Below are 24,790 nucleotides of genomic sequence, written 5' to 3'. Positions count from 1 at the left end.
ATATCAGACTGTTGGTACCGATCATCAGAAAGATCCTGTTTGAATTTACTTCTAGGTTAACTGAAAGTGAAGTATAAAGGTCATAGTAAATAGCAGGATCTGAAAAAGCGTGTCCATTCATTTTAATTTTATTTTTAGGGTTTACTGATTAAAAAAATAATTACAAGTTTAATTAAAACATGTTCACAAGTTTTGTGAACTAGTTTCAACTGATCTTTATTGTTCTTAATTTTTAAATAAATTAAATAATAAAACTATCAACTGTATTGTAATAGAAAAGAAACAGTGATCTTAAATAAACAAATTTTTATTTAAAATGACTTACTTTGCTTTTTGGAGCCACACGAAAAATTTTGATACCTTCCTGAAGTGCTGCCATTTTTTTTATGTGGTTGCTAAGCAATAACCTTGTATTAGTAATCTTTTTTTCTATTTTAATGATATTTTTCCCCTATAAATTTTATTTATAAATTATTTCATTCAGTGTTTAATTACCTATTGTTAAAATGTTATGTTTTTTTTGTTAATTATTTTTTTGGTCACTGTCTCCTTTTGCATGTTTTTGTATGCTTATTTTATGATTTTTAAATAGAAATATTAATAAAGTTTTCTAATTTAATTTTTTTGAACATTGTTAGAAATAAATTACAATTTTATTTTGTTGTTTTAGATTGAAATATTTATGGAGTCAGGTTTCATAAATATGAAGATATTTAATGGTTACTTAATTCATGAACTCTGCAACTTCTAGTTGTATTTTGCCTTTTCAAGAAATAGAAAGGAAAATTCTTACTCTTTTCATGTATTATTGCAATAATGCTAGTGTACTAAAAGTTTCAGCAGTAATTATTCTGATCAGAATTTAATCATTATTTAAAAAATTCAATTAATACATATAATATACTCTCAACTTGTGATTGGGATACTTTACATGCAGCTGCAGTTCTTTCTTCACTCTTTTGAACTGAAATAATGTGATCATTTTTTTCCGATTTTACAAATCTATCTGTTTCTGTTTTCATGAAATCATACAAGTTCTTGATTATCTATCAAGGATTTAAGTTGATTCATTTAGCATGAAATTAAAATAAAACAAATAAAGAAAAATAAATTTATTATAATTTATGCTGCATCTGATTCACTATTGCTAGTGTTTTTTCAGTTAACAAAGATTTGAACATAACCTGTGGTCACAAAGGTGAAAAAAACTTATGAAAAAATTGCTGAACATTATGCTAATATTTTTATGACTGTAATAGAATCAATTATAAACCAGTGTGAAAGATAAACAGAAAAAACAAGCAGAGACAAACAGAAAAAAACGATGATGGACACACGACAGAAACAAAGCTTCTTACACAATATTGTATGAATTATTAATGGTGTAAAATAATGTATACACAATGTACACAAATGATAACATTTTTTTTGTTAATAAGAAATATGAACTAACAATGAAATACACATTATAAAAAATATTTATTTACATAAAACAGACAAATTTAAACATAATATTGAAATTTAATCATTATTATAAGTTGGAGCATGTGTTTTCTATAATATATGATCAGCTGTATTGCATCACACTGTAGCATAGATTGCAGGTGAGAGAGACAGGGAGAACGCGCATATATGCATAAGCTTTGTATAAGAGAGAGGCAGAATGCCGTATATGCATAATCTGTGCATGAGTATGGAGGGAGAACACCATATATGCATAAGCTGTGTATAAGAGTGAGAGAGAGAGCGCTTACTGAAAATGCATGTTAGTATCTATATATAGCACACAGTAGGCATAGTGAGGGAATCAGCAAGCGCATGACACTTTTTTGTGATTTGATTTTAGTTGATTTTGTTTAGTTTACAAATCATAAAGGTATGAGGAAAACATTTTTATATGTCAATTTAAAGACAAAACGTCATTCATGTATCAGTTCAGATAAAGATAAAGCCCACTATAGAAAATTTTGTTTGCCCCATATCTATAGAATTTAAAGTAGTGAATATTTCTACTTTATTACTGACATCTTGAGCAAAGGTCACCCAGTTTCAATAATTAAAAAAAATAATAAATTTAGTCTATCTTCAAAATTATATTTACTGAAACCAAATAGCTATCTCTTGCATTATACAATTTGATCAGTGCTTCAAAATATTACACCCCAAAAAATTATGCTGAAAATGCACACTTTATTTGAACTCATACTCTTGCTCATTTATTATATTACATAGATAAATTTAAGACTAAAACCGCCTTGAGTCCAAAAAATGCAATGGTTTTATTATAAATAAATCATTCAAATCAGTCTATAAATTCTTGGATACTAATGAAATATCAATAGAAATACACATGAATATTCTAATTCTATCCAGTAAGAGATTTTTACTTAATCATATTGCTAGAAAAGGTAATTTGTATTAGTGTTGTGTACTTAGAATTTTGTGTCACAGTTGATGTCATTTTAGATTTGCGATGGATAAAATGAAGTGGTAAAAGTTTTTTATGGTTGCTGTTGGTGAGTAATTATGTTTACACTTTTAGCTTGCATCATATTACTCAATAAATGTTTTTGTTGATTTCATTTTTTTTTCCAGGTGGTAAAGTTCCTCAAGATAGAACTATCGTACGTCGTGTTCTTCGTACATTGTCTGTACCATTATTCATTTGTATGTGGACAATATCCAGTGTTGGAATCTTAGCTGCAATATCATTAATTGTGTTTAACATATGTTATAGTCATAGAAGGTGTGATAAATAGTGTTTATGCAATCTTTTAAATTTCATTTCATTTTATATTAGTTTTATCATTAATTTACACAGTGGTAAATCATCATATGCAAATCCTCCTGGAATCAAAAAGATATTAGTCACAAAATATGCATGCGCACGCATGCACACCCCCCCCCCACACACACACACACACATTTCATGAAAACCAAGATATCAAATACCTGAAGTAATATTTGGACTTATATTTTATTAAATATGAAATTTACAACATATGACAAAAAAAAAAAAACAAAAAAAAACATATAGATTAAATATTTTATTCAAACATACTCTAAAGGGGTTTCCTAATCTCTAACTGAGTCTTATATTACAATACAATAGCGTCACTGGTAATTTCATACATCATTTCCATCAAAAACATTTGGAAGCAAAGAAGTTATAGGAAAACCTTTTTTTTTATTGATCTGGAAATCAAACAATTAATGTATTTAATCCATAAGCTGGATTTACTACATTAATATCTTTACAGCAATTATCAGTTTTTCATTTCTGCTTAATTTTTAACACATAGATTAGAAGTTTATTAATGGAGGAAGATAAAAATTAAATCTAGTCATACAGTTAGCCTCAAAATATATTATGATAATATTTCAAAACTGCTTAAAAAACTTATATAACGTTTTTAAATGTTTTAAGCATCCAGTTTGTTTAGGTCTTCTTTACCTCAGCTCTAAGCCAAGAGTTGGCTAATTGCACTGCACTGCAAAGTGGGCTTTGTGGCAAATTAATGTAGTATATATTAAAGATGCAATATCAAAATGGTTATTATATATTGTACAAGTAATTTTTATTATTTTATCAAGTATCTTTGTGGTAAATCTTAAAAAAGTAAAAAATTAAACATCAAAATTAATTTTTGTAAACTTTATAACAGAATATGGGTGATAAGCTTTCAGATTCATAATGTGTTTCAGCAAATTAAATATCAGACTCAGTAAATGTATTTTATACACATTTTATTAGGCTTTGAACAATTACTTGAAAAAAGTTGTATTTTTGAAAAAAGTCATTTTAAAAAAGTAAAAACTTCTGTGTGAACGAGAATGTTCTTAATGTGATTTTTACATTGCTTTTTTCATTGGTTTTAATTTTTTAATTAAATATTACTTTTTGTTATATAATTCTGTTTATCTGGATCCTACTTATGCAGATTATCCAAGGTCATTATCAGGATATTTTAATACATCCTTTTTTTATTAAGTTCAGTACCCATTTCTTTCATCATTTTGGTTTGATTTTTTAATTTCAAGTTGGTACAATTCTTCAAATATGAACATCAGAGTTTAAAGTTAATCTATTAATTTTTTAAATTGGAGAATTAAAATTTTCCATATTTACAGCAAAATGAAAATCACTGAAATTATACTAAGATTACAGACTCAATTAAATTAGTGGGTTTATACACAATCTTCAACTATGTAGCCACAACAACAATTTGAACTTACTCATTCCCTGTTCAAAGAAATGTAAATGATATAGTGACTGTACAGCAGGACTTTCCCCCACTTTGTAGGCCTATTTTTTTAAAAATTGAACCCTGTCTGTGATTCAAACTCATTAACTTCTGGATAAAAGTCTGAGATGCTACCACTTTGGCTATTGTAAGCAAAGTTGGAATTTATTATTAATGTGTATAATAAAAACAATTTTTTATATTTTACACTTTACACTTATTTTGATTTCAATAAATCATATGATATTTTCGGATTACATGGTCCTTCATTCACTCATGAATGGAGTTATAGGATACTATAATTTGTTAATAACACTGTTATACTTTATGTTATTTACAGAGTTATACAATTTTCACATCCAGTTTGTAATACAATTATGTTGGTCGGTGTGATAACTTGCTTATCAAGCGTATTTCTATTAGGACTTGATGGTCAGTTTGTTTCACCAGATGTATATCCGTATGTATGCCAAGCTCGAGTGTGGTTTCTTTCTCTTGGTTTCACATTGGCATATGGTGCAATGTTTAGTAAAGTTTGGCGTGTTCATCGACTCACAACTAAAGCCAAAGCTGATACTATGGTAAGTTCCCTTTGAAAAAATACTTTTAAGTTGTTATTTTAAAATGCTGGTAATTGTTTTAAACATTATCTTGTATACATTTTAATAATTTTTATTCTTTTACTATTTGTGATATTTATCAAAGTATTTGTCAATCAATCTTTACATTTCTTTATTTCATCATCTTTAATGTGAAAGTTCTTTTCGTACATTAAAATAATTTTCATTTTGAATATGTATGATAGCAACAACTAAATTGGGTTTTGGGAAATAAAATATGAGTTCTATTACTTATAAATGTTTTTGTAACAAATTAATGTTTATTTGATAAAATTAATATTATATATATTTTTTTTCCTGAAGTTAATCTTTTTAAGATTCATAATATTCCTCTGTGCTGTTAAATTATATTAAAAATTCTATTAATGTAATCCACCTAGTATAGAATATTGAGATAAGGCATATCTTACCTTAATTCGGGAGGATGCGAGATCTCACAAAAGTACTTTCATGATAAAATTAACATTTTAAATATATATATATATATATATTTAAAGATTGTTTCTGCTCTCTTGTATTACTTTTTGTAAAAATGTTCCTGACTTACATATCAATTCTAGTGATTTTATCTATAAAATAATGAAACATCAATGACTGTTCTTGCCCTAGGCAGACATTCTTTTTTACATGACTGCCTAAAAAAGAGTATAATGTTTCTAGAGTGTATGTACGTAAGCTTGTTTCACCATAGCTCAATGGCCGAACTGATTTAGATGTATGATGACCCTGCATTGGAATCCTTACATTACAGGGAGTGTCATAGGCTATATAAACATATATAATATATATATGTTTAATTATAACTACAAGGCCAGAAAAAAGCATATATACAATTCTAAATCAATAATCAATAGTATTTTCAGTATCGATTTATTTGTATAAAAAATAGTTGTGTGTTAAGATCTGCTACGATATTGAATGAATGAATTACAATAGTAAAATTTATAAATTTATTTTATAATTATTATTACTGTTATAAACATTTAAGAAAAAAAATCTTGTGATTTTTTTGACAGGTAGTATTTTCGATCATGTAAGCATGTTCTTTTTACTGCTAAATATTAACTAATAATCCCTTTCTTTTATAACTAAATAAAGATACAAATATAAACTATAAATAAAAATAATCTATGTTTAGAAATTAAATTAAATAATCTGTAAATTAATTGACAACTAAGCTTCTAGCAGGAGAGACTTGTGGAAGGAGCCATGTGAAACTGTCTGGCACACCATCATTGGTCCGCTCTGCACCACAGTTTTATTGCTAAATATTAACTAATAATTCCTTTCTTTTATTTATATGACAGCCCAAAAAGGAGTGTAATGATTTAGGCGTTAATTTATGTTTGTTCCATCATAGCAGCTCAACAGCTGAACTGATTTAGATGTATGACCCTGCATTGGAATTCTTATGTTACCTGGAGTGTCACAGGCTATATAAATGTGTATACAAATTTGAAAAAATATACCTATACAAAATTGTCACCTGTACACTCTTTATTATCCTATGTTAAAGAGCAATATTTCAGCAGTTTTTTTTCTGCAGTTATGTTTTTTAATTTTTAATATTCATCATCTCTTGTTAACATGATATTTCCACAACATGATATAACACTTTAAAATTATGGAAAACTATAAATGACTTATTTTCAAATTAATGGAACTTGTCTTCTTTCAAAAGCTTTTATCAGCTAATTATTACTATCTTCTTCATGAAATATCCATTAGTGCTGTTGTTATTGTTTCTTTAAAAAAAAGTTTGGAATCCCTCAAATCCCTTGTATACATTCAATTAACATATTTGATCTGTGTTACATTTGTGTAGTTTGTTATTTCTGTCAAATGTAGTGGGTTGAACAATATGAATTTGATATAAACAGCACATTATACAATTAAACACAACACAGATAGAATATAATTCAGTCACATGGTTAAGAGGTTCCTATCCTTTTTAAGATGGGCGCCATTGAAAAGTCAACTAGGTACTCTACAGAAGGGTGATAATTAGCTTCAAAAGACTAAAAGAATGAGTTGTATTGTTTTGAAAAGGAATTGTTTATAGTTGTGAATTATTTCTACAGCAATTGTAGCATCTCAAAGAAAATAAGCATTTGGAAATAAAAGAGTGTGAGAAAAGAAGAAAGAACAGCTTATTTTGTTGGCCTAAGTCTCTAAATTACATCAGTTAACTGATTCTTGATCTAACTTATGATAAAAATGTCATATGTAGTATTCCTTTCAGTGGGTAACTGTGTAATTATACATTTACCCATTACTAAAGTTGGAATATAAGAACTTACTAAAAAGAACATAGCAGTTTTTCTTTAAATTTTCCACCCATTATTTCAAATTTCCATTCTAGGGTTAGGCAAGAATACTTTTCTTGATTTTGAGGCCTTTTTGATGCCAGACCACTAGAGTAATAGATACGTTTTGCTAATGAAAATATCCTACTTGATAGATTGAAACCTGGGTAATGTATATTCATAACAGCAAATGCTGCTATTTAAAGAAAAATTAAACGAATCAGTATGTGTAAATAAAATTATCTTTGCTTAATTGTTTTAAGAATATATCTTTTTAATTAAGCAAACATGAATTGTGTGTATAGCTAAGAAAGAAATTTTAAAAATCCGAAACTAAAACCTGATGTAACCAGCACATAAATAATTATTTTATCCTGGTCAGTGTATGATAATATATTTTACAGATCACATCAAGATTAGATTAGTAGACATGATATACTCCACAGATAAATAAAAGGAATTACCCAGCATTTGCCTGGATGGATCAAGGGGAACAGTGACAAACCTTGATCCAGAGCGTTGTGACAAAATACATAATATAAGATAGAAAATAGAAGTGATATAAGTTCATGTTAATAGTTAAAAGATAATACATTTATGAAATAATAGTTAATTAATTTTATGAAGATACTAAATTATTAAAATAGCAACAAAATTACAACTCAAAGATGTTAAAAATTATTTGAATACTTATTAATTAATTAGTGATACCTGAAAACTTAATGACAGAATAATATTGTTTCTATGAATAAAACTTTTAATTTTTTAAAACAAATTAGTAGGAGATCTTTTAAATGATTGGTAATTTATTAATAATGGGAGACAAAAAATGAAATGCAGACATTATAGCACATAATAGTTGCATTTATAGTAATCATGATTACAATTTTTCATGAGTTAACATTCTTCACTTTGAAACCTCGTAGAAGTTTTATCCTTTTATGTTTAAATAGTTAAATAAAAGTTATTCTAAATTCAAACAAGCTCTGCATGAATACTGAATTTAGGTAATTCTGTTCAGGAATTTTTTAAATTAGGACAAATTGTTTTTGTTTAAGACACTGGTCTGCCCTTTTGATAAAAAAAAAACCACTAATCAATCCTAATAACATGTTCAATATAGGTTGTGATTAAAATATAGGTTGGGAGTAAAATCAATTTTACTCCCTCAATATCTGGGCGTTTGATTGTTTTAAAGATAATCTCAGATATGGAAATAAAAAATAATGTAGAATAGTACTTTTAAGAAATTTAAAAGCATTTTATTTGTACATAGTTGAGGCTAAACTTTACAAAACAATTTATTGGAGTTACATCCAGTCAATACTTCTTATTGTTTGGAGAGTTGCACTTTTCACTACAAATATAGTAGAAGAAGTTTTTGAAATGTATCTTTATCTCCAGATATTTAACATTATCTAGACCATGATAGTAAGAAAAAATTTTGCAACAAGTGGAATCTTACAAGAGCCTAAACTGTTGGTTAAAAAAAGAAGAAAAATGTACATTTTAGCCTTTAATATGGCATACAAATATTTGCCAATTATTACTAATAACAATTTAAGAAAGGGTGCTAGCTGTATTTCAAAAGGAAATGTAGTGTATAGTAAGGCAATAGCTGAGTCTACATAATGTGAAGTGTTATAAATCTAGCCATGAATGTGCTGATGGTCATGAAAATGTTATTCAAACTATGAAAATTTCCTTTTAATCCTTTTGGTTAACCAATTTTTACAACCTTTTCAAAATATAACTAATCATATTAAAATTATTGTAAATAAACATTCACTAAATTTGCTAAACACAATCTCTGTTTAATTAGAAAATTTACCTTAATTTGATGGAATTTGTTTTTAGAACTTCTTCCCTAATAATTTAAAATTAGTTATAAGCTACACTAATAAATATTTAATTTACAAGAATTGATAACAGTTGCATAAATATTTTATAATGATAACTGCTATTCTTCAGAATTTTTGAAATCATTTTCCTTTACATATTGGGGAAACTATAAGTTTTATTCTTGTAATTGTTTGTTAAATCTGTTTTGTAAGTTATTATTATTCATCATAAATTTGTTAATCGCTTGACTTTAAATCTGGCTCTTTAATTTTTATTATCTTGTTACAAAAGGTAGAAAAGAAAAATGTATATTGATGGGTACATATTGCAAAAAGAAGAAAGTTAAGGAAACTTTACTTTCTTGTACTTATTCCTGAAATTTTAATCCAATAATTATATTACATTTTGATTTCTTATAGTGATCAGCTTTAAGAAATATTCTAAAAAAAGTGTTCTTTTTTCTAATCGTAAAGAAAAAGTAAATTATTAGGATATAGTGTAAAGGTGTTTATTTCTAATTTTATGTTAATGTATTAATATGTTTTAAATTCTATAATATAAATCACCTAGTACAGAATATTGAGATAAAACATATCTTACCTTAATTTTATCATGAAAGTACTTTTGAGGGATCCCACATCCTTAGTCATATTGAATCATTTAATCAAACTGCATATAAAAAAGATAAATTAAAAATACTAAAATAAACCATGCACATGGTAATTTTTGTTGCATTACTGTAATATTATAATGAAAATTACATATTAATTTATTATATTAGTACTGCAAACTGTTGCTCTTCTGTTTTTATAAGACTGTGTCCCTCAAACACTGTCTGATGGTTTATCAGATTAAAATTTGATTGATAAAAAATTGATGATATTCTCCTTGTAATAAACAACTCGTATTTGATAAACCATTAGATAGTATTTGAGGGAGACAATCTTATAAAAACAGCTACAGATAAGGCAGTCATATATTAAATTAATAGGCAATTTTCTTTATAATATTACACTGCTGTAACAAACACTACACCATGTGAATGATTTATTTTAATTTTTAATATCTTTTTAATACAGTTTAATTAAATGAATTCAATCATGACTGAGGATGTGGGATCCTGCAAAAGTACTTTCATGATAAAATTAAGGTAAGATATACCTTATCTCAATATTCTGTACCAGGTGGTTTATATTAATAGATTTTAAAATATAATTTAACAGTACAGAGGAATAAAATGAATTTAAAAAAAATTAATTTCAATAAAGTAATATGTTTTAATATTCAAATATTCAAGAAATATATTTTATCAACAAAATTAGCAGGTTGGTGTGCAGTTGTAGTTTTAAAAACTTCACTTGGCTGACTTTCAATTGATTACTCTAATATTTCCTCTGTGTTGGCCAATAATTAACTTGCAACCCTAATTATTAGTATAATGTAATGTTAAAAGTAAGTCAAAAGGAAACGTAACTACTTTTGTTCTCTTTTTTATTTTCAGAAAAAAATTGAACCTTGGAAGTTGTACACTATGGTGACTGGTCTGGTTATTATTGATTTTATTTTGCTTTTGTCATGGCAAATTCTAGATCCTTTACAACGCCGTATTGAGTTATTTCCATTGGAAAATCCTATATCAACTGATGATGACATTAAAATTCTACCAGAATTGGAACACTGTGAGAGCAATAACAACAATGTTTGGCTCGGTAAGTATCTTCTTACATATTATTATGCTTTGGGTTTTGGTTGTCTATGATGTATCATGTTTAAAAAAATGTAGAAAGTATTTAAATTGACTGCAGTAAACTTTATTTTAACATAGAGATTATAAAAATGTTACTGAAAACTACGCTAATAAACTACTCAGGACAGCCAATGGATAAAAAACAAATAAAAATAAAAATCCTGCTACATAAATTTCAGAATAAAAAAAAATAGAATGAGACAAATAATAACAGTTGCTAAAATCAAAACCATAGTGAAAATTTGCTCAGATTTGAAAAATAAAATTTAGACAAAATTGTATGTAAGCAATCAAAGAAATTTGATTTAAGTGAGATTCAAAAACTTGATTACTCTAACTGTAATAAATTCTACATGGACATATGGTTTTTTTCTTTCAAAAAATGTGTAGAACATATAATTACATTCCACTCCATTTATGAATCCACTTTTCACAAATAATCTCATAAGTAAAGTCACACGAGGGTGTCAATTATTATCCGCAATTTAGTTGCATCTTTGTTTATGTAGGTAGTACTGTCATATTGCGTAGATGACGCATGCGTGGTTTAATTTTTGTTATGTCGGTGCAGGTTTGATGCTGCTAGGTTAGTTCCATTAACCCACCGAGTTGGTCTAGTGGTGAATGCATCTTCCCAAATCAGCTGATTTGAAAGTCGAGAGTTCCAGCGTTCAAGTACTAGTAAAGCCAGTTATTTTTACACGGATTTGAATACTATATCGTGGATACCAGTGTTCTTTGGTGGTTGGGTTTTCAATTAACCACACATCTCAGGAATGGTCGAACTGAGAATGTACAAGACTACACTCATACATATCATCCTCTGAAGAATTATCTAAACGGTAGTTAACGGAAGCTAAACAGAAAAAAGAAAAAAAGTTAGTTCCATTATCCCTGCCCTGCCGTTAACCATGGCTGCTCCGCTTTCTGTTTGCACCAAAGAAGAGCAACATTCAGCGATTCGTTTTTTGTGGTCGGAATCAGGGGTCGAAATTCATCGAAGACTTTTGGTGCAGTATGGGAGCAGTGTGTTGTCGCAATGGAGTGCCTACGAATGGATTGAAAAATTCAAAAATGGTCGCACAAGTGTTATGCACGACGAAGGAGTCGGACTACTGTTTACCGCCATAAATGAGGAAAACATTGAGCGTGCACGTGACATGGTTTTCTTAGACAGACGAGTAACTATTGATAAAGTGGCACATCATCTGTAAATTAGTCACGGTTCTGCCTACGAAATCATCCACAACAGACTTGGGCTTCATAAAGTCTGTGAAGATGGGTACCAAAACAACTCACACAGTCGCATAATAAACAAACGCACTTGGACATCTGTCAAAAACACTTGGATCGCTATGGTAATGAACGGGACATCTTCTTAGATAGAATCATCACCGGTAACGAAACACGGATCCATCATTACGAGCCGGAGAGTAAATGGCAGAGTATGGAATGGAAACATCCAAATTCGCCCTGCAAAAAAAGTTCAAGACCCCAACCATCCGCAGGAAAACTGATGCTTACGGTTTTTTGGGACTCACAAGACCCAGTACTGGAACATTATGAGGAAAGGGCCACGACAATAAACACTGCGTGTTACAGTGAGATGCTTACTGCCAAGCTGAAGCCTGCAATTCGAAGCAAACGCCGAGCACTGCTGTCGAAAGGTGTTGTGTTGTTGCACGACAATGCCTGCCCACATACTACTGCCCACATTGCTGAAATGCACCATAAACTCAACTTTAAAGTACTGGCTCATCCTCTGTATAGTCCTGATCTTGCCCCTTCCTACTACCACTTGTTTGGTCCACTCAAAGAGGCATTAAGGGGCTGTCGATTTACCTCGGACGAAGCAGCGAAAGAAGCGGTGCATTGCTGGCTCGCAGCTCAACCGAAAACATTCTTTTATGAGGGCATCAGGAAGCTTGTGCAACAATGGACCAAGTGCGTTGAAATGCAAGGGGGCTATGTTGAAAAATGATGAACATGTAAGTTTCCTATTTGTATTGCAATAAATTTTATAACTACATTGCGGATAATAATTGACTTACCCTCGTACATTCATAATTACAATAACAATTTAACCTGTTCATACAATAATACCTGACATATGTATTGAGTATATTTAAGTGATTAATTGCCTTTTCCAAAAAATCAATATTAACATTGTTCTTTTCTAGATGTTTCTCAATCGATATTCTTGCTGTAAGCAAAGCATCAAGTTTTCTAAAGCATCTTGCAAAACTACCTTGATATTCTTAGCACCTTCTAATTTGGTTTTGACACATTTAAATAATCAATGTATACCAACATTTTCAAGGGTTATACTTAAACACATGTAAATATTAAAACTGAATTAAATATTGCTGTTTTATGAATGTAGTACTGAGTTTTTTAAGATTAAAACTTTTAATATCAAAGAAGTCAAGGATTTTAATCTTTTAAATGAGTTTTCATTGATATTTTAACAACCTTTAACCTGTTTTATGGACTAATGGTTTATTAAGGACATTCTGAAATTAAACTAATCATTAAATTAACTTCTTAATGGTCCATAAAAAAAAAATTATTTGCAATCAGAGAATGAATCTGTTTTCTAAAAAAATGCTTATTTATTTTTTTGTCTTAATACTTGTAAATAAAACAATTTTTGTTTTAAAAAAAAAATATTTTTGTGAATAGTATTGTGCATCAACTTATAATAAAATTGACTAAAATAGTAACGTCCTACTTTTGGAATTCACTTCAGTAATGCATATGATACATATCATTTGCTTTCAGAGAAGACTCAGAAGAGAAGTGTGCGTCAGATGACTGGTTGATCCAAATAATTTTTTGCAGATAACCAAAATGGCCCATTTGTTTATAGCGTTATGATTTAATTTTTGTTTTGGGTTATTCAACCCAAAAGCAATATAATCATCAAGTACCTGTCAAATACAAATTTATTGTAAATGACAAGTTGGGTGGACGGTTAATATAGCATTCCTTTAATTTAATGCCATGCTGAAATGATCTGAATAAACAAGAATTTCAGATAATCTAGTTTACAAGTTTAGTCTTAAGTGAACAAATGAATAACACGTGGAAAAATGATCTTGTATTATTTTTTTTTTCATCAGATCGTATAAAGTTAATATATTTTTGTTATTTTTTTTTCTTTGAATAGGTCTTGTGTATGGCTACAAAGGACTTGTATTAGTTTTTGGATTATTTCTTGCTTATGAAACAAGAAGTATAAAAGTTAAACAGATTAATGATTCACGATATGTTGGAATGTCAATATACAATGTTGTTGTTTTATGTTTAATAACTGCCCCAGTCACAATGGTCATCGCTTCACAGCAGGATGCTAGTTTTGCATTTGTAGCACTTGCTTTAATATTCTGTTGTTTTCTGTCAATGGCATTAATTTTTGTACCTAAAGTAAGTATATTTAATAATTATAAATAGTTATTTTATTTTTACTAATAGATGTAATTTATAAAAATAATTATTGTCTTATTCATGATTTGATTATTATTGTTATACAAAGAAATAGAGAAAATAACTATATATGTACATGTATTTTACTTTCAGTGATGATGAACATAAATTCATTAGTAATATCAAATGTTGTGCAAGAATGGTTGTTAGGAGTTGTAGTATACAATTCAGTCTTTGATCTAATCAGCTTAATGCAAGGGGCAATGCTTAAGACTTGTGTGCTTTTATTCTAGTAATTTGTATCCTGTGTCCTTTTTCTCGCATGAAAAATTAGACTTGCATCCTATATTCTAAAGACACTGTGATTGTCTGGTGAGTGTTTCCTATGTGTGATAATCTATTTCATTTTTTAGGTACTGAAAACTGCATTGTGTCTAGCTTTTAGAAGATTATGAGTATTCTTTCTGAATCTTTTGTTTATGAGCATAAATAAGTTGTAATCTAAATAATGTAAAGTAATGTAAATAAGTTGTTATTTTTATTTGATTTGTGTAGCAGTGAGTCAGTGAATCTAAATTTATATTCATTTGTATTTGCTAGGTACTCCACATTGTTAAGTTCAATAGATGAGGTGTGTGTTTCAAGTAAATAATTGTTTCTAGTAGTGAAGGTTAGAGTTTCATTGTAGTTGGGTTGCTTGAGATGATATTTTTACATATTTTGACTCTTTTTTGTGTTTTCGAGATTGTGAGGTCAAAAAACACCTTTTTTATAGTGTTTACATTCAGCTGTAACATTTAAGTGCCTAATATTTTGTTTACCCATGTTAGGAATGTTCATATTGCCTTGTACTGTCGAGGTAAGACTTGTCTATATATATATATATATATATATATATATATGTATGTCATCTAAAGATAACATAAAAAAAGACAATATTAAAGTTACACTTATAAATGAATGTAAAAATGTTGTACATTCACTCACTGTTTCCAAAATAAATAAAAATAAAAACATAAAAAATATATATAATTAAATTACTCTTGACTGCACAATTTTCTACATTTTCCTTTTCTGTCTATAGCAATATATTCTGTTATAGCAGCTGTAGTTCTAACAGGAAAACACATGAAGATAAATTATTTGGTGCATTTTAGAAATTAATAAGAAATGATCAAAGCAGTCTAATGTGCATTAATTTTTTCAAACATTAGTTGAGGTGTTAAGGAGTTACTAATGACCTTGAATGAATATGCCAACACAATTTAATGACAGGGGGATCGTTAGTTGAGCAATGGCTACTGTGCAGGAGAAATTAATGTTTGTACTATGGTTTCATGAAAGCGGATCTGTTACTACTGTTTGAAGACATTTTTGTTTAGAGTATGGCTGTGATCCTCCTTATAAAGACTATATTAAATATTGGTATCAGTAGTTTAAGGATACAGGAAGTGCAATATTCAAAAAAGGTGCTGGTAGATCTCCCAACTCTAAGGAAATATTGGATTGAGTAAGAGAAACTTTTCAGAGAAGACTGGGTAATCATCTCATATTGTTAGTATAGAACTGGGGATACCGCAGTCAACAATTGTGAAGGTTCTACACAAACACCTAAAACTTCATGCATACAAAATTCACTTGGTGCATTGAAGATGATGATAAACCACACAATTACAATTTTTCCATGGACATTTTTGATAAAGTGAATGAAGATAATGCGTTTTTAGAAAAAGTAATCTTCTCTGATAAATCTACTATCCAAGTTTCTGATCATGTTAACTGTCATAATTGTAGAATTTGAAGTAGTAATAAGAACTCTCTCGTTTGATAAACACAGCATGATAGCCTGAAAATTAATGTTTGGTATGCATTGACTGCTTATGAAGTAATCTGACCATTCTTCTTTTCTGAACCAATGGTTATTACCGCTAGTTATCTGCACATGTTACAGGAGTGTGCAGTACAATAAATTGAACAGAGCAATCCCACGTTTACCTCCAGTGTGATGATGCACCATCACACTATGATTTACATGTTATGGACTACCTACTTGAACAATTTTCTCAACATTGCATTAGTTGTGATGAACCAATTCCCTGGTTACCTCAATCCTGATATTACGCCGTTTGATTTCTTTCTTTAGAGGTTTGTCAAAGACAGGGTGTATGCAACAGTGGTTGTAACAAACACCTTTTATTTATTTTTTAAAAAATACATTATGTCTTTTTTAAGTTCCAGTTCTACTAAGTTAAGGTACATGCTTTTTTTTAAATAATGGAAGGTGTTAATGGAATAACTCCAAATATTCTTTGTAATGTGTGGTGTGAAATTGAATATTGTCTAGACATTTTATGCATCACAAAAAGTACATTTGTCAGACTTGATTGAAGTTAATAACTGTTGCGAACAAAACTGTTTGAAATGACCTGTTCAACAATGAAACATTTATGCTGGTACATTGCTTTGTTATTTTTTTTATTAATACCTAAAATTCCCTGAATAATTTATGATCACTCTGTTTATTAATTGGTCAAAAAATCTAAAAATATTGGTCATTTTTTAAATTTTGTGTCTTAAGGAAACATTAAAAAAAATAAATTTAACAAAAATAGAAAAGGTTTAAGTAAATTGTAGTTAATTTGTGAAAAAAATTTTATTCGATTGCTCCGAAGTCCAAAAAATTTATAATTGTCAGACAGACATTGTGCAAATATATGTATGTATTCATGTAATATGTATTTATTTAATATATATATGTGTATGTATATGGCTGTATTTGGTCTTTAACCTCTGGACCGTGGTGATCGATTTTCTTCAAATTTAGTAAACTGAAACTACCATCGTGGGGGGGAAGAAAAATGTATTATTTTTTTGAAAAAGTTGAAAAGGAATGGTGTCGTGTTTTGTTCAAAATAAAATTTCAAATCTTTACAGGGTGACTTTAACAAACGGTTTTTCATACAAAAGTTGAAGGTTTTTTTATCAAGATCCATTACATTTAAAATACAAAAATTTTAATCTTTTGATCACACTTGGGATTATTTTTCTAAAAATTAATTTTACTCTATTGCTTTCTTTTGAGTATGGGAGCCCCTAAATGAAAAAAATCGTTTTTCGCAATTTCAGATTTTTAATGCTCAAAATGTAACAATAAAGTGATTAAAATAACTTAATATCCTTTCCCTTATGGGGGGGAGCTCAAAGTTTAAAATAAAATCTAAAATATCTTTTAATTTTGTCTTAACTTTATTTAAAATCAATTTTAGTGATTCTTTAATAATTTAAAAAAGTCCCGTGGTGCATGAGCCCCCATGTGATCAAAAAGTTGAAAACATTTTTTTTTTTAAATTGTGATGCTAATTTACTATTTTATTTCATTTAAATAATTACTATCTTCATAGCACCAAATATTGTTCAATATTTGCATTCGTAAAAGCTGAAATAATATTAAAAATATTTACAATTTTTATTTAAAATTAAATAAATTTTACTTCACAACTTAATTTTATTATATTATTTCCATTTTAAAATGTTGAATATAAAGCACTGCTGGAAAAGATTTAAAAACTGTTGCCGGCTTTTCCAAATGTGATATAGCTTCAAACAAAGATACTCTTTTATAGAACTGAATCAATATTTGCTTCATAAAAACAAATCACAAATAGATCAGCATAAAAAATGTGATATTTCACAAACACACAAAAAAGGACAACATGTTAAATACAAATTAATTTATAAATGTACATGTACAAAAATTCATACCACTAGTTTACTAAATGAACAGATAATGTAAATTTCATACATTTTGAATACACACCTCTTACTCACAGTAAGAGATGAATACTCATCTCTTACTTGAACTAAAGTGTGAAATACTATCACTAGTGTCACAGTGGAATATTAAAAAAGTGATTTTAAGTATTTTGATACAATACAAATCCTGGCCTATAAGTCGACTCAGCATTTAATACAAATTAATTTTTGAAGGCTACTTTGAGGATTAGTTATCACATGCGTTGAGCTCAAACTACAATTATAATGACTGTACTGATCAACTCGCTATAAATACATGGAGTACAAAACAATCCTTAGACTAAGTAATTTTTTACATTTGGCTTTGCACATTGGTATTTTATTTTATTATATTTTATATTATTTTATTATATATCTTTATTGTAGAGTTAATAGATTGCAAAAACATAGTATTGAAGTATTAAGGTAGAACAAAGCAGGAAAAAGGAATTAACTGGAAATTGAATTGATCATCTGTAGGAAGATCAGAAAAAAGACAAAGTGATTTAACGTAAAGTATAATCAATGCTAATTTGTTCTTGGGTCAAGCTGGAAGTTATTGCACAAGATTTATTAGATCAGACTTTAAAAAAAAAATAATAATTATTATTATTATTATAAGATTCAGATATTTGTACATTCTGTTAAATAATTATTTATTATTCTGTTTAAATTGCTTCTGTTTTGGATTTGAAAAATTATTTCTTAATTTAAGTTTTTAATAAATTGTTTGTAGATGGTTATTTATTATGTTTTGTATGTATTTAAAATACAAATAGGTTATAGAAGTGATCCGTCATCCCAGAGATAAAGCAGAGTCAAAATATAACCCTGATGTTGGTGTCTCCAAAGAGGATGAAGATCGTTATCAAAAGTTGTTAATAGAAAATGATGAATTACAAAAGTTAATTGCACAGGTAACATCACAACTTTTGAACGCAAGTATAAATTGTCGTCTTGAATAAAGTTACTGTGTGAATAGTAGGGATACCTATTTATTCTTTATGTAATTTTAAGCTTGATATCAATTATAATATTTTTTTTATTTTAATTATATTTAATCTTTTATTCTGGTAAAGATATATTGTAATGAAAAAATGCTTGATGTCAATATTTTCCAATTTATTAATTATTAGAACCACTGAATCTATTACAAATGTTTATTTTACTGTAACTATTGTCACAAACTGCTACATATTGTTATTTTAAATTACTGGCTATATGTTACTAAATTGCAGACTATGTATTGCAAAATTTAAAAAACTCTAAATGTCAAGAAAAATTTCTGCAAAATGGTGAAAAACATTAATGAATTGAAAATTAAACTTTTTTATATAATGTTCTACCTAATAATTACACACTTATCCTCCCAATAATGAAATATATTAAATTAGTGCAACTTAAAAATAAATCTATGTTATAAAATGCTAATGAACTTTCTCTGTCAAAACAATTAGTTTTTTCATGAACACAACTCAATGAAATTTTACCAATAGCATAAAACATGCATTCTTCTTTAGTGGGAATAAATTTTAAGACAAAATTCCAACCCTAAATAATAAAAATTAAAGAAAATTTAAGCTTCTGGCCAGTCTACTCCTATTTAGTAGATAACAGTACTGAACTATCTCATTATCATACCACCTTCCTTATTTTTGATTTTATTTATTTAATTATTATCACATATTATTGAATAAATAGCTTAATGAACAATTTTTAATTTTGATTTAATAATGATGAAATAATTCTTAAATTCAGCTTTTATCTTTTTTATATTGTATGTAGGTTTTCACAAGTGAGAAAAAAATCATAGTCTTGTACAGAATGGTTCATTCAACAGACCATAGGCCAATATTTTAAGTTAAATTAAAACTAATGAGGATTTCAATTACTTTTTCTTTCTAGAAATTAATTATTTTTTAAAATACTTTAAACAAATTGAAATGAAGATTTTACAAAATAAAATTTACTAAATACAGTGTTAATTAATTTTGTTTTTAATGTCTATTACTCTTCTAATGATAATTCAGTCTTTAATTCTACTCAGTAGGTAGCAGCAGCATTGAACTACATGGTTTTGATACAAATACTGATTTATGATTTTGTTTATTTAATAATATTGTTAGCTATCATTGAGTGAGTACACCAATTTACAAACAATATGTATTTTAATTTTATTATTAAATTAATAAAAGGATTTTATTTTGCATGTGTAAATTTTGAAATGCTATTTAAAAAATGTACTAACTTTCATTAGACAATTCGGTTTCAAGTATTGGAAGTGCTATTTAGTCTGCTACTATTTCTCAGTTGCTAGGCAACCATGAAGTCTAAAAAGGGTAAGAAATAAAACTTTTTAACAAGTTTTCATTGTTAGATTTTAAAACGATCCTTTTTAGAAATAACTAATTAATTTATGTAAGCTTATTAATATTTTAACATTTTTATTGTGAAACATTTTTGATCTGTGTAAAGAGCACCATGGAAAGAAAAATAAAGGAGCTGATTATTTGGACTCTGATACTCGTATTATTAATACATTCTAATGTTATAGATAAAATATTGTCTGCAATTTTTTTATTTTTAATGAAGGCTGCTATTACAAATTTTCTATTGTTAACAGGCTTAATAAGTAATAAATAAATGTTCATACTTAGATAATTTAAATAATTTTCATTCCATTTTATGGCTTAAAATTAATTTCTAATTTAATAATGTATTGTTTTTGCCTAATTTTTAACTAATTACACTGTTACAAATGTTGTATATTATCCTAAATAATTAATTTGTAAAATTAATACTTTGACATAACAGAGTCAAGAGATGAAAAAACTGCTCCTAAAGCTAGTTGCAATGTATGTTTGCCATCATTATCTAATGTTTGTAGGGATCTGACAATTAAATCAGTCAGAATTTATGAATGAATTTTACAAGATAAAAAAGTACCTCATGCCAGGTTTACTCAGATTAGTGAGAAGTGAGATTTTTTCTTCACTGAAGTAAATGCCTTTTTTTTTGCATAAGCCTGCTAGCATTTTTCATGATTTCCTATTCAAAATTTCAGGGTGCGGGTTCTTATTCATATCATTATAATGATTAATGATCATGATATCATTAATGATTAATGCATGAATGATACATTCTAGTTTTTAGTTTTATTTAGTTCAAGTGAACTTCCTTCACATTTTTCATTTACCTTTCAGGACTCTGCTGATTTCAAACTTGTAAATGTGTCATATCTCGGTCACATTATTCTTCTTTTTAAAAAAATATCTTATGGTTAAAAGTCATGTTCTCAAACAAAACAATCCTTTGTTCATTTACCATTGCCAAAAAATTAAAAGTTGTGTCAGAAGCTGAAATTATCAGTAACTGAGCAGCCAGTAAAAAATATGACATCAGTGAGTCATGTATTCGAAATTGGCAAAAGAAAAGGATTTCTTGCTTGGGATTTCTTCCAAAAGATGATGGTTTTGCGGACCAAAATACAAAAAAATTCCCTGTATTGAGGCAAGAACTAGTTTTGTTTATGAAAGAAATCAGGAACAGTTCTACAGAGATGTGTATTATAAAGGCGAAACAAATAGCTTTAGCAGGTAATATTGGGAATTTTACAGCTAGCAGAGGTTGGTTTCTAACAGAATCTGTTGCATACCAAATGATTTATTTCAAAGCAGACTATCTCGTTTGTTTCCTTCAATCCTTAATATGTGATAGGTCTGGTATACAAGGTAATGTTTGACTTGGGTTCCAGACCATGGTCAGTCAATCATGTTTGTGTGGTAAAAGAAATTATTTGTTCAATATTATTTACTTATTTATTTATTAAAAAAAAAAATTAAATTTATAGTCCTAGCAACAGATGATTATTTTTTGAGCCTTGGGTGTGTGTAAGAAAAATGAAGATGTTATATTAAAAACTTAAGGAACTATTGGTATATAAAAGTTGCTAGATAAATGGAATATAACAGGATCTATAACTAATTCTAAATATAGCTGACAATCAATGGTCAGGATATCAGTGGTTTTCCCTGACATTCAACATCAAATAATTTCAAACTCCTAAGAAAATTAGAAGATTAGTATATGTCAACAGAGCTGGTTTGAAATATTCATCATGTTATTCATTTGCAATTCTTTAAAATTAAAGCCATATTTGAACTGAGAAGCCAGACAGGGCCAAGTATTTGAATTACTGTCACTGACTTTTAAATAAAGTTGCTAACAGTGAATTATTATTTGGAAGATGAAACACAGTTTAATCTGTCTGGTCTTAACATGCTAGACATTGGTCCACATAAAACCTTGAGTTATACAACTCTCCTATGTAATGGAAGATATGGTGTACTGTTTTCAGATTTATATTACGGCTCTAATATGTTTTTATGAAAGAGTAAGTTGTAATATGTACAACAGAATCTTTCATGAATCTATGCACAATTGGTTAATGATGAATGTGTATAATGAGACAACATGTGACAGTTCACTTGCACTAACATAATTTAGGTTTTACAGCAGAATGAATTAAATAAACTGTTAGTGAGAATTTCTGGGTTTCACATTCACCTGATTTGTCTATGAGCAATTTTTATTTCTGAAAGTAATTAAAAATTAAAACTGGTAATTTCTGGGAGTATAAAACTGATATTTAGAATACTACAAAATATAGTTATTGATCTTTAGGAAACTTGTGAACTATCCCAATCTTCCAAGTAGCTTATAATCCTTTTGTATGTTGATTGATTCCATTCTGGAAAAATACCATGTAAGTTGTTGGGTCAGTCACTAAACAGGCTCAATTTTCAATGCTAAGGTGTAGCTGGTTATGTAGCTGTAGCTTGGTTAGACAATAGTTTTATCTGTGAGCTTATCTAGGGACTCAGTTGTTGAAGGTTTTATATTCAGGCCTTAATTATAAGTTGAGGGAGGCATCTATTAAGTCCAGCTGAGCCTCCAATTCTTCCTATAATTTAATATAATTTCTGACTTTTTGATCTTTATTATTATTGTTATTAAGTAAACTTAAAAATTTTATTATTATTATTTTTTTTAAATTACTTATTTTTAATATTTCAGAAAGAAGAGAAGATAAGGTTGTTGAAATTGAGGCTAGCTGAAAGAGATGCAGCTAAGGGTGGTTCAGGTGGTGGTATAGATGGAACAGGAGGAACTGGGCGCTGCAGAGATGGTGGAGGTATAGGACCAACCACTGATCAAACTGCTGGACTTTTAATGGTAAATAAAGATACGCTTATCGTAGCTGATTTCATTACAGGTGAAGGTACTTCTGATTCAGCTTTTGGTGGTGGTGTTTCTGTTTATACTCGTTCATCTAGAGCTAGTACATCTGATTTTGAATTCTCTGAATCATATCTTTGAAAATAATTATTATTTGAAAAATTAGTTTTAACTGATTGTACATATAATTAATTACTCACATTTTCAATGTATTTTTTTTCTTCTAAAAAATAAAAAACAATAATTTATCATTCAGTATCAAAATAATAAATAATTTCACTATTGATGAATATGAAAAATAAATGGTTTTATGTATGTATGTATGTCTCTGAATGTTTTTAATGCATGCGTTGTGTTACACTGTTGTGCTGTATGGAAGAAATTAAAAATATAACTTATGTTTATGTTGACTGTAATTACGTGTAATGTAAATATTTATATTAATATAAACTTTTTCTGAGAATTTTGGATGGAACTCACTTATCATCATTTGTGTTATTCTTAAAATGAATACAAAAAAATTTTATTTTAATCTTGTTATCAATGTGTCTATGATACATTTTTACTATATTTTACAAAATTAACAATCTTATGATTGTAAACACGCTATATTTGTGCATTCACTCGGTTACATGAATTAAAAATAGATTTATGTCAACTGTATACTTAACTTCCAGGTTCTTAGTAATTCATAATAAAATTGATTTTACATTTTTATAACATTAAAGATATGTTTGTAAATACTGTCAACAAACTGTTAATGACATTCATGGCTACAAAAACTTTAAATCAAAGTTATAGAAACAGCTCAAATTACTTACTTTCTCCAAACATACATGTCAAGGCAGCACACTTATTTTATATAAACCCATTGACATCCCAGTTATTATTTATTATAATCATTTTAACATTTTACTGATTGAAGACTTACAATCTGAGTTTTGTTTAATATATATATTTTTTAAATAATAACTAACTAAACTAATAATCTGAACTGTGTTCTGCTTCCATTAATAATATGTGTGTATTGAAGTGGACATTTTAAATAATTATACTTTGTAATTATATAAATTATTTACTATTGCTTTTTATATTAGATATCAGTTTAATAATATTATTTTAAGTAATTGTATATTATTGCACAATAACACAAGAAAATAAAATTGCTGGGGGTAAAGTAAAGTAATACTTTTTTCATTAAATAAATTCATCCCGCTTCCTAAGTATGCTTGTGGGGAGACTAGTTAAATATTTTTAATGAAAGTGTCATCAAGCATTAACTCATTTTGAAGGAATTGTTTAGTAAAGGAAAATTGGGAAAATTAGAAGTTTGTACCAGACTTCTGTACAAAATGATGACCAATTAATTATCCAAAAATTACAGTATAGCAAAAAATTGTGATTTTACATCTTATTTTTGCACCTATTAGTCAGATTTTGAGTTTTATGTGACCAATTACTTACCATAAAGTAATGAGTAATTCAAATTTTACTTGGTTATTTCTGCAGAAAAAGTTTAAATGTTTTCGTTTCACAGCTTGATAGTATGCCAATCTGTATCAGTAATGTTGTCAT

General features: G+C 28.0%; 1 protein-coding gene across 1 annotated transcript in view; it reads left to right on the top strand.

The window, feature by feature from the left end:
- Window positions 1-24,790, top strand: part of GABA-B-R1 (gamma-aminobutyric acid type B receptor subunit 1) — a 97,430-nt gene that overhangs the window by 47,694 nt on the left and 24,946 nt on the right. The window contains exons 11-16 of the mRNA XM_075371186.1: window positions 2,596-2,746; window positions 4,585-4,825; window positions 10,514-10,721; window positions 13,929-14,185; window positions 18,757-18,894; window positions 23,054-23,212. Of these exons, the coding sequence (XP_075227301.1) occupies window positions 2,596-2,746; window positions 4,585-4,825; window positions 10,514-10,721; window positions 13,929-14,185; window positions 18,757-18,894; window positions 23,054-23,212 (1,154 nt within the window). The remainder of the gene's footprint in view (window positions 1-2,595; window positions 2,747-4,584; window positions 4,826-10,513; window positions 10,722-13,928; window positions 14,186-18,756; window positions 18,895-23,053; window positions 23,213-24,790) is intronic.

This window comes from Lycorma delicatula, chromosome 7, assembly GCF_047948215.1.
Source record: "Lycorma delicatula isolate Av1 chromosome 7, ASM4794821v1, whole genome shotgun sequence".
Taxonomy (NCBI): Eukaryota; Metazoa; Arthropoda; class Insecta; order Hemiptera; family Fulgoridae; genus Lycorma; species Lycorma delicatula.
The sequence above is the reverse complement of the archived record's forward strand: the minus strand, read 5'-3'. Positions and strand labels throughout refer to the sequence as shown.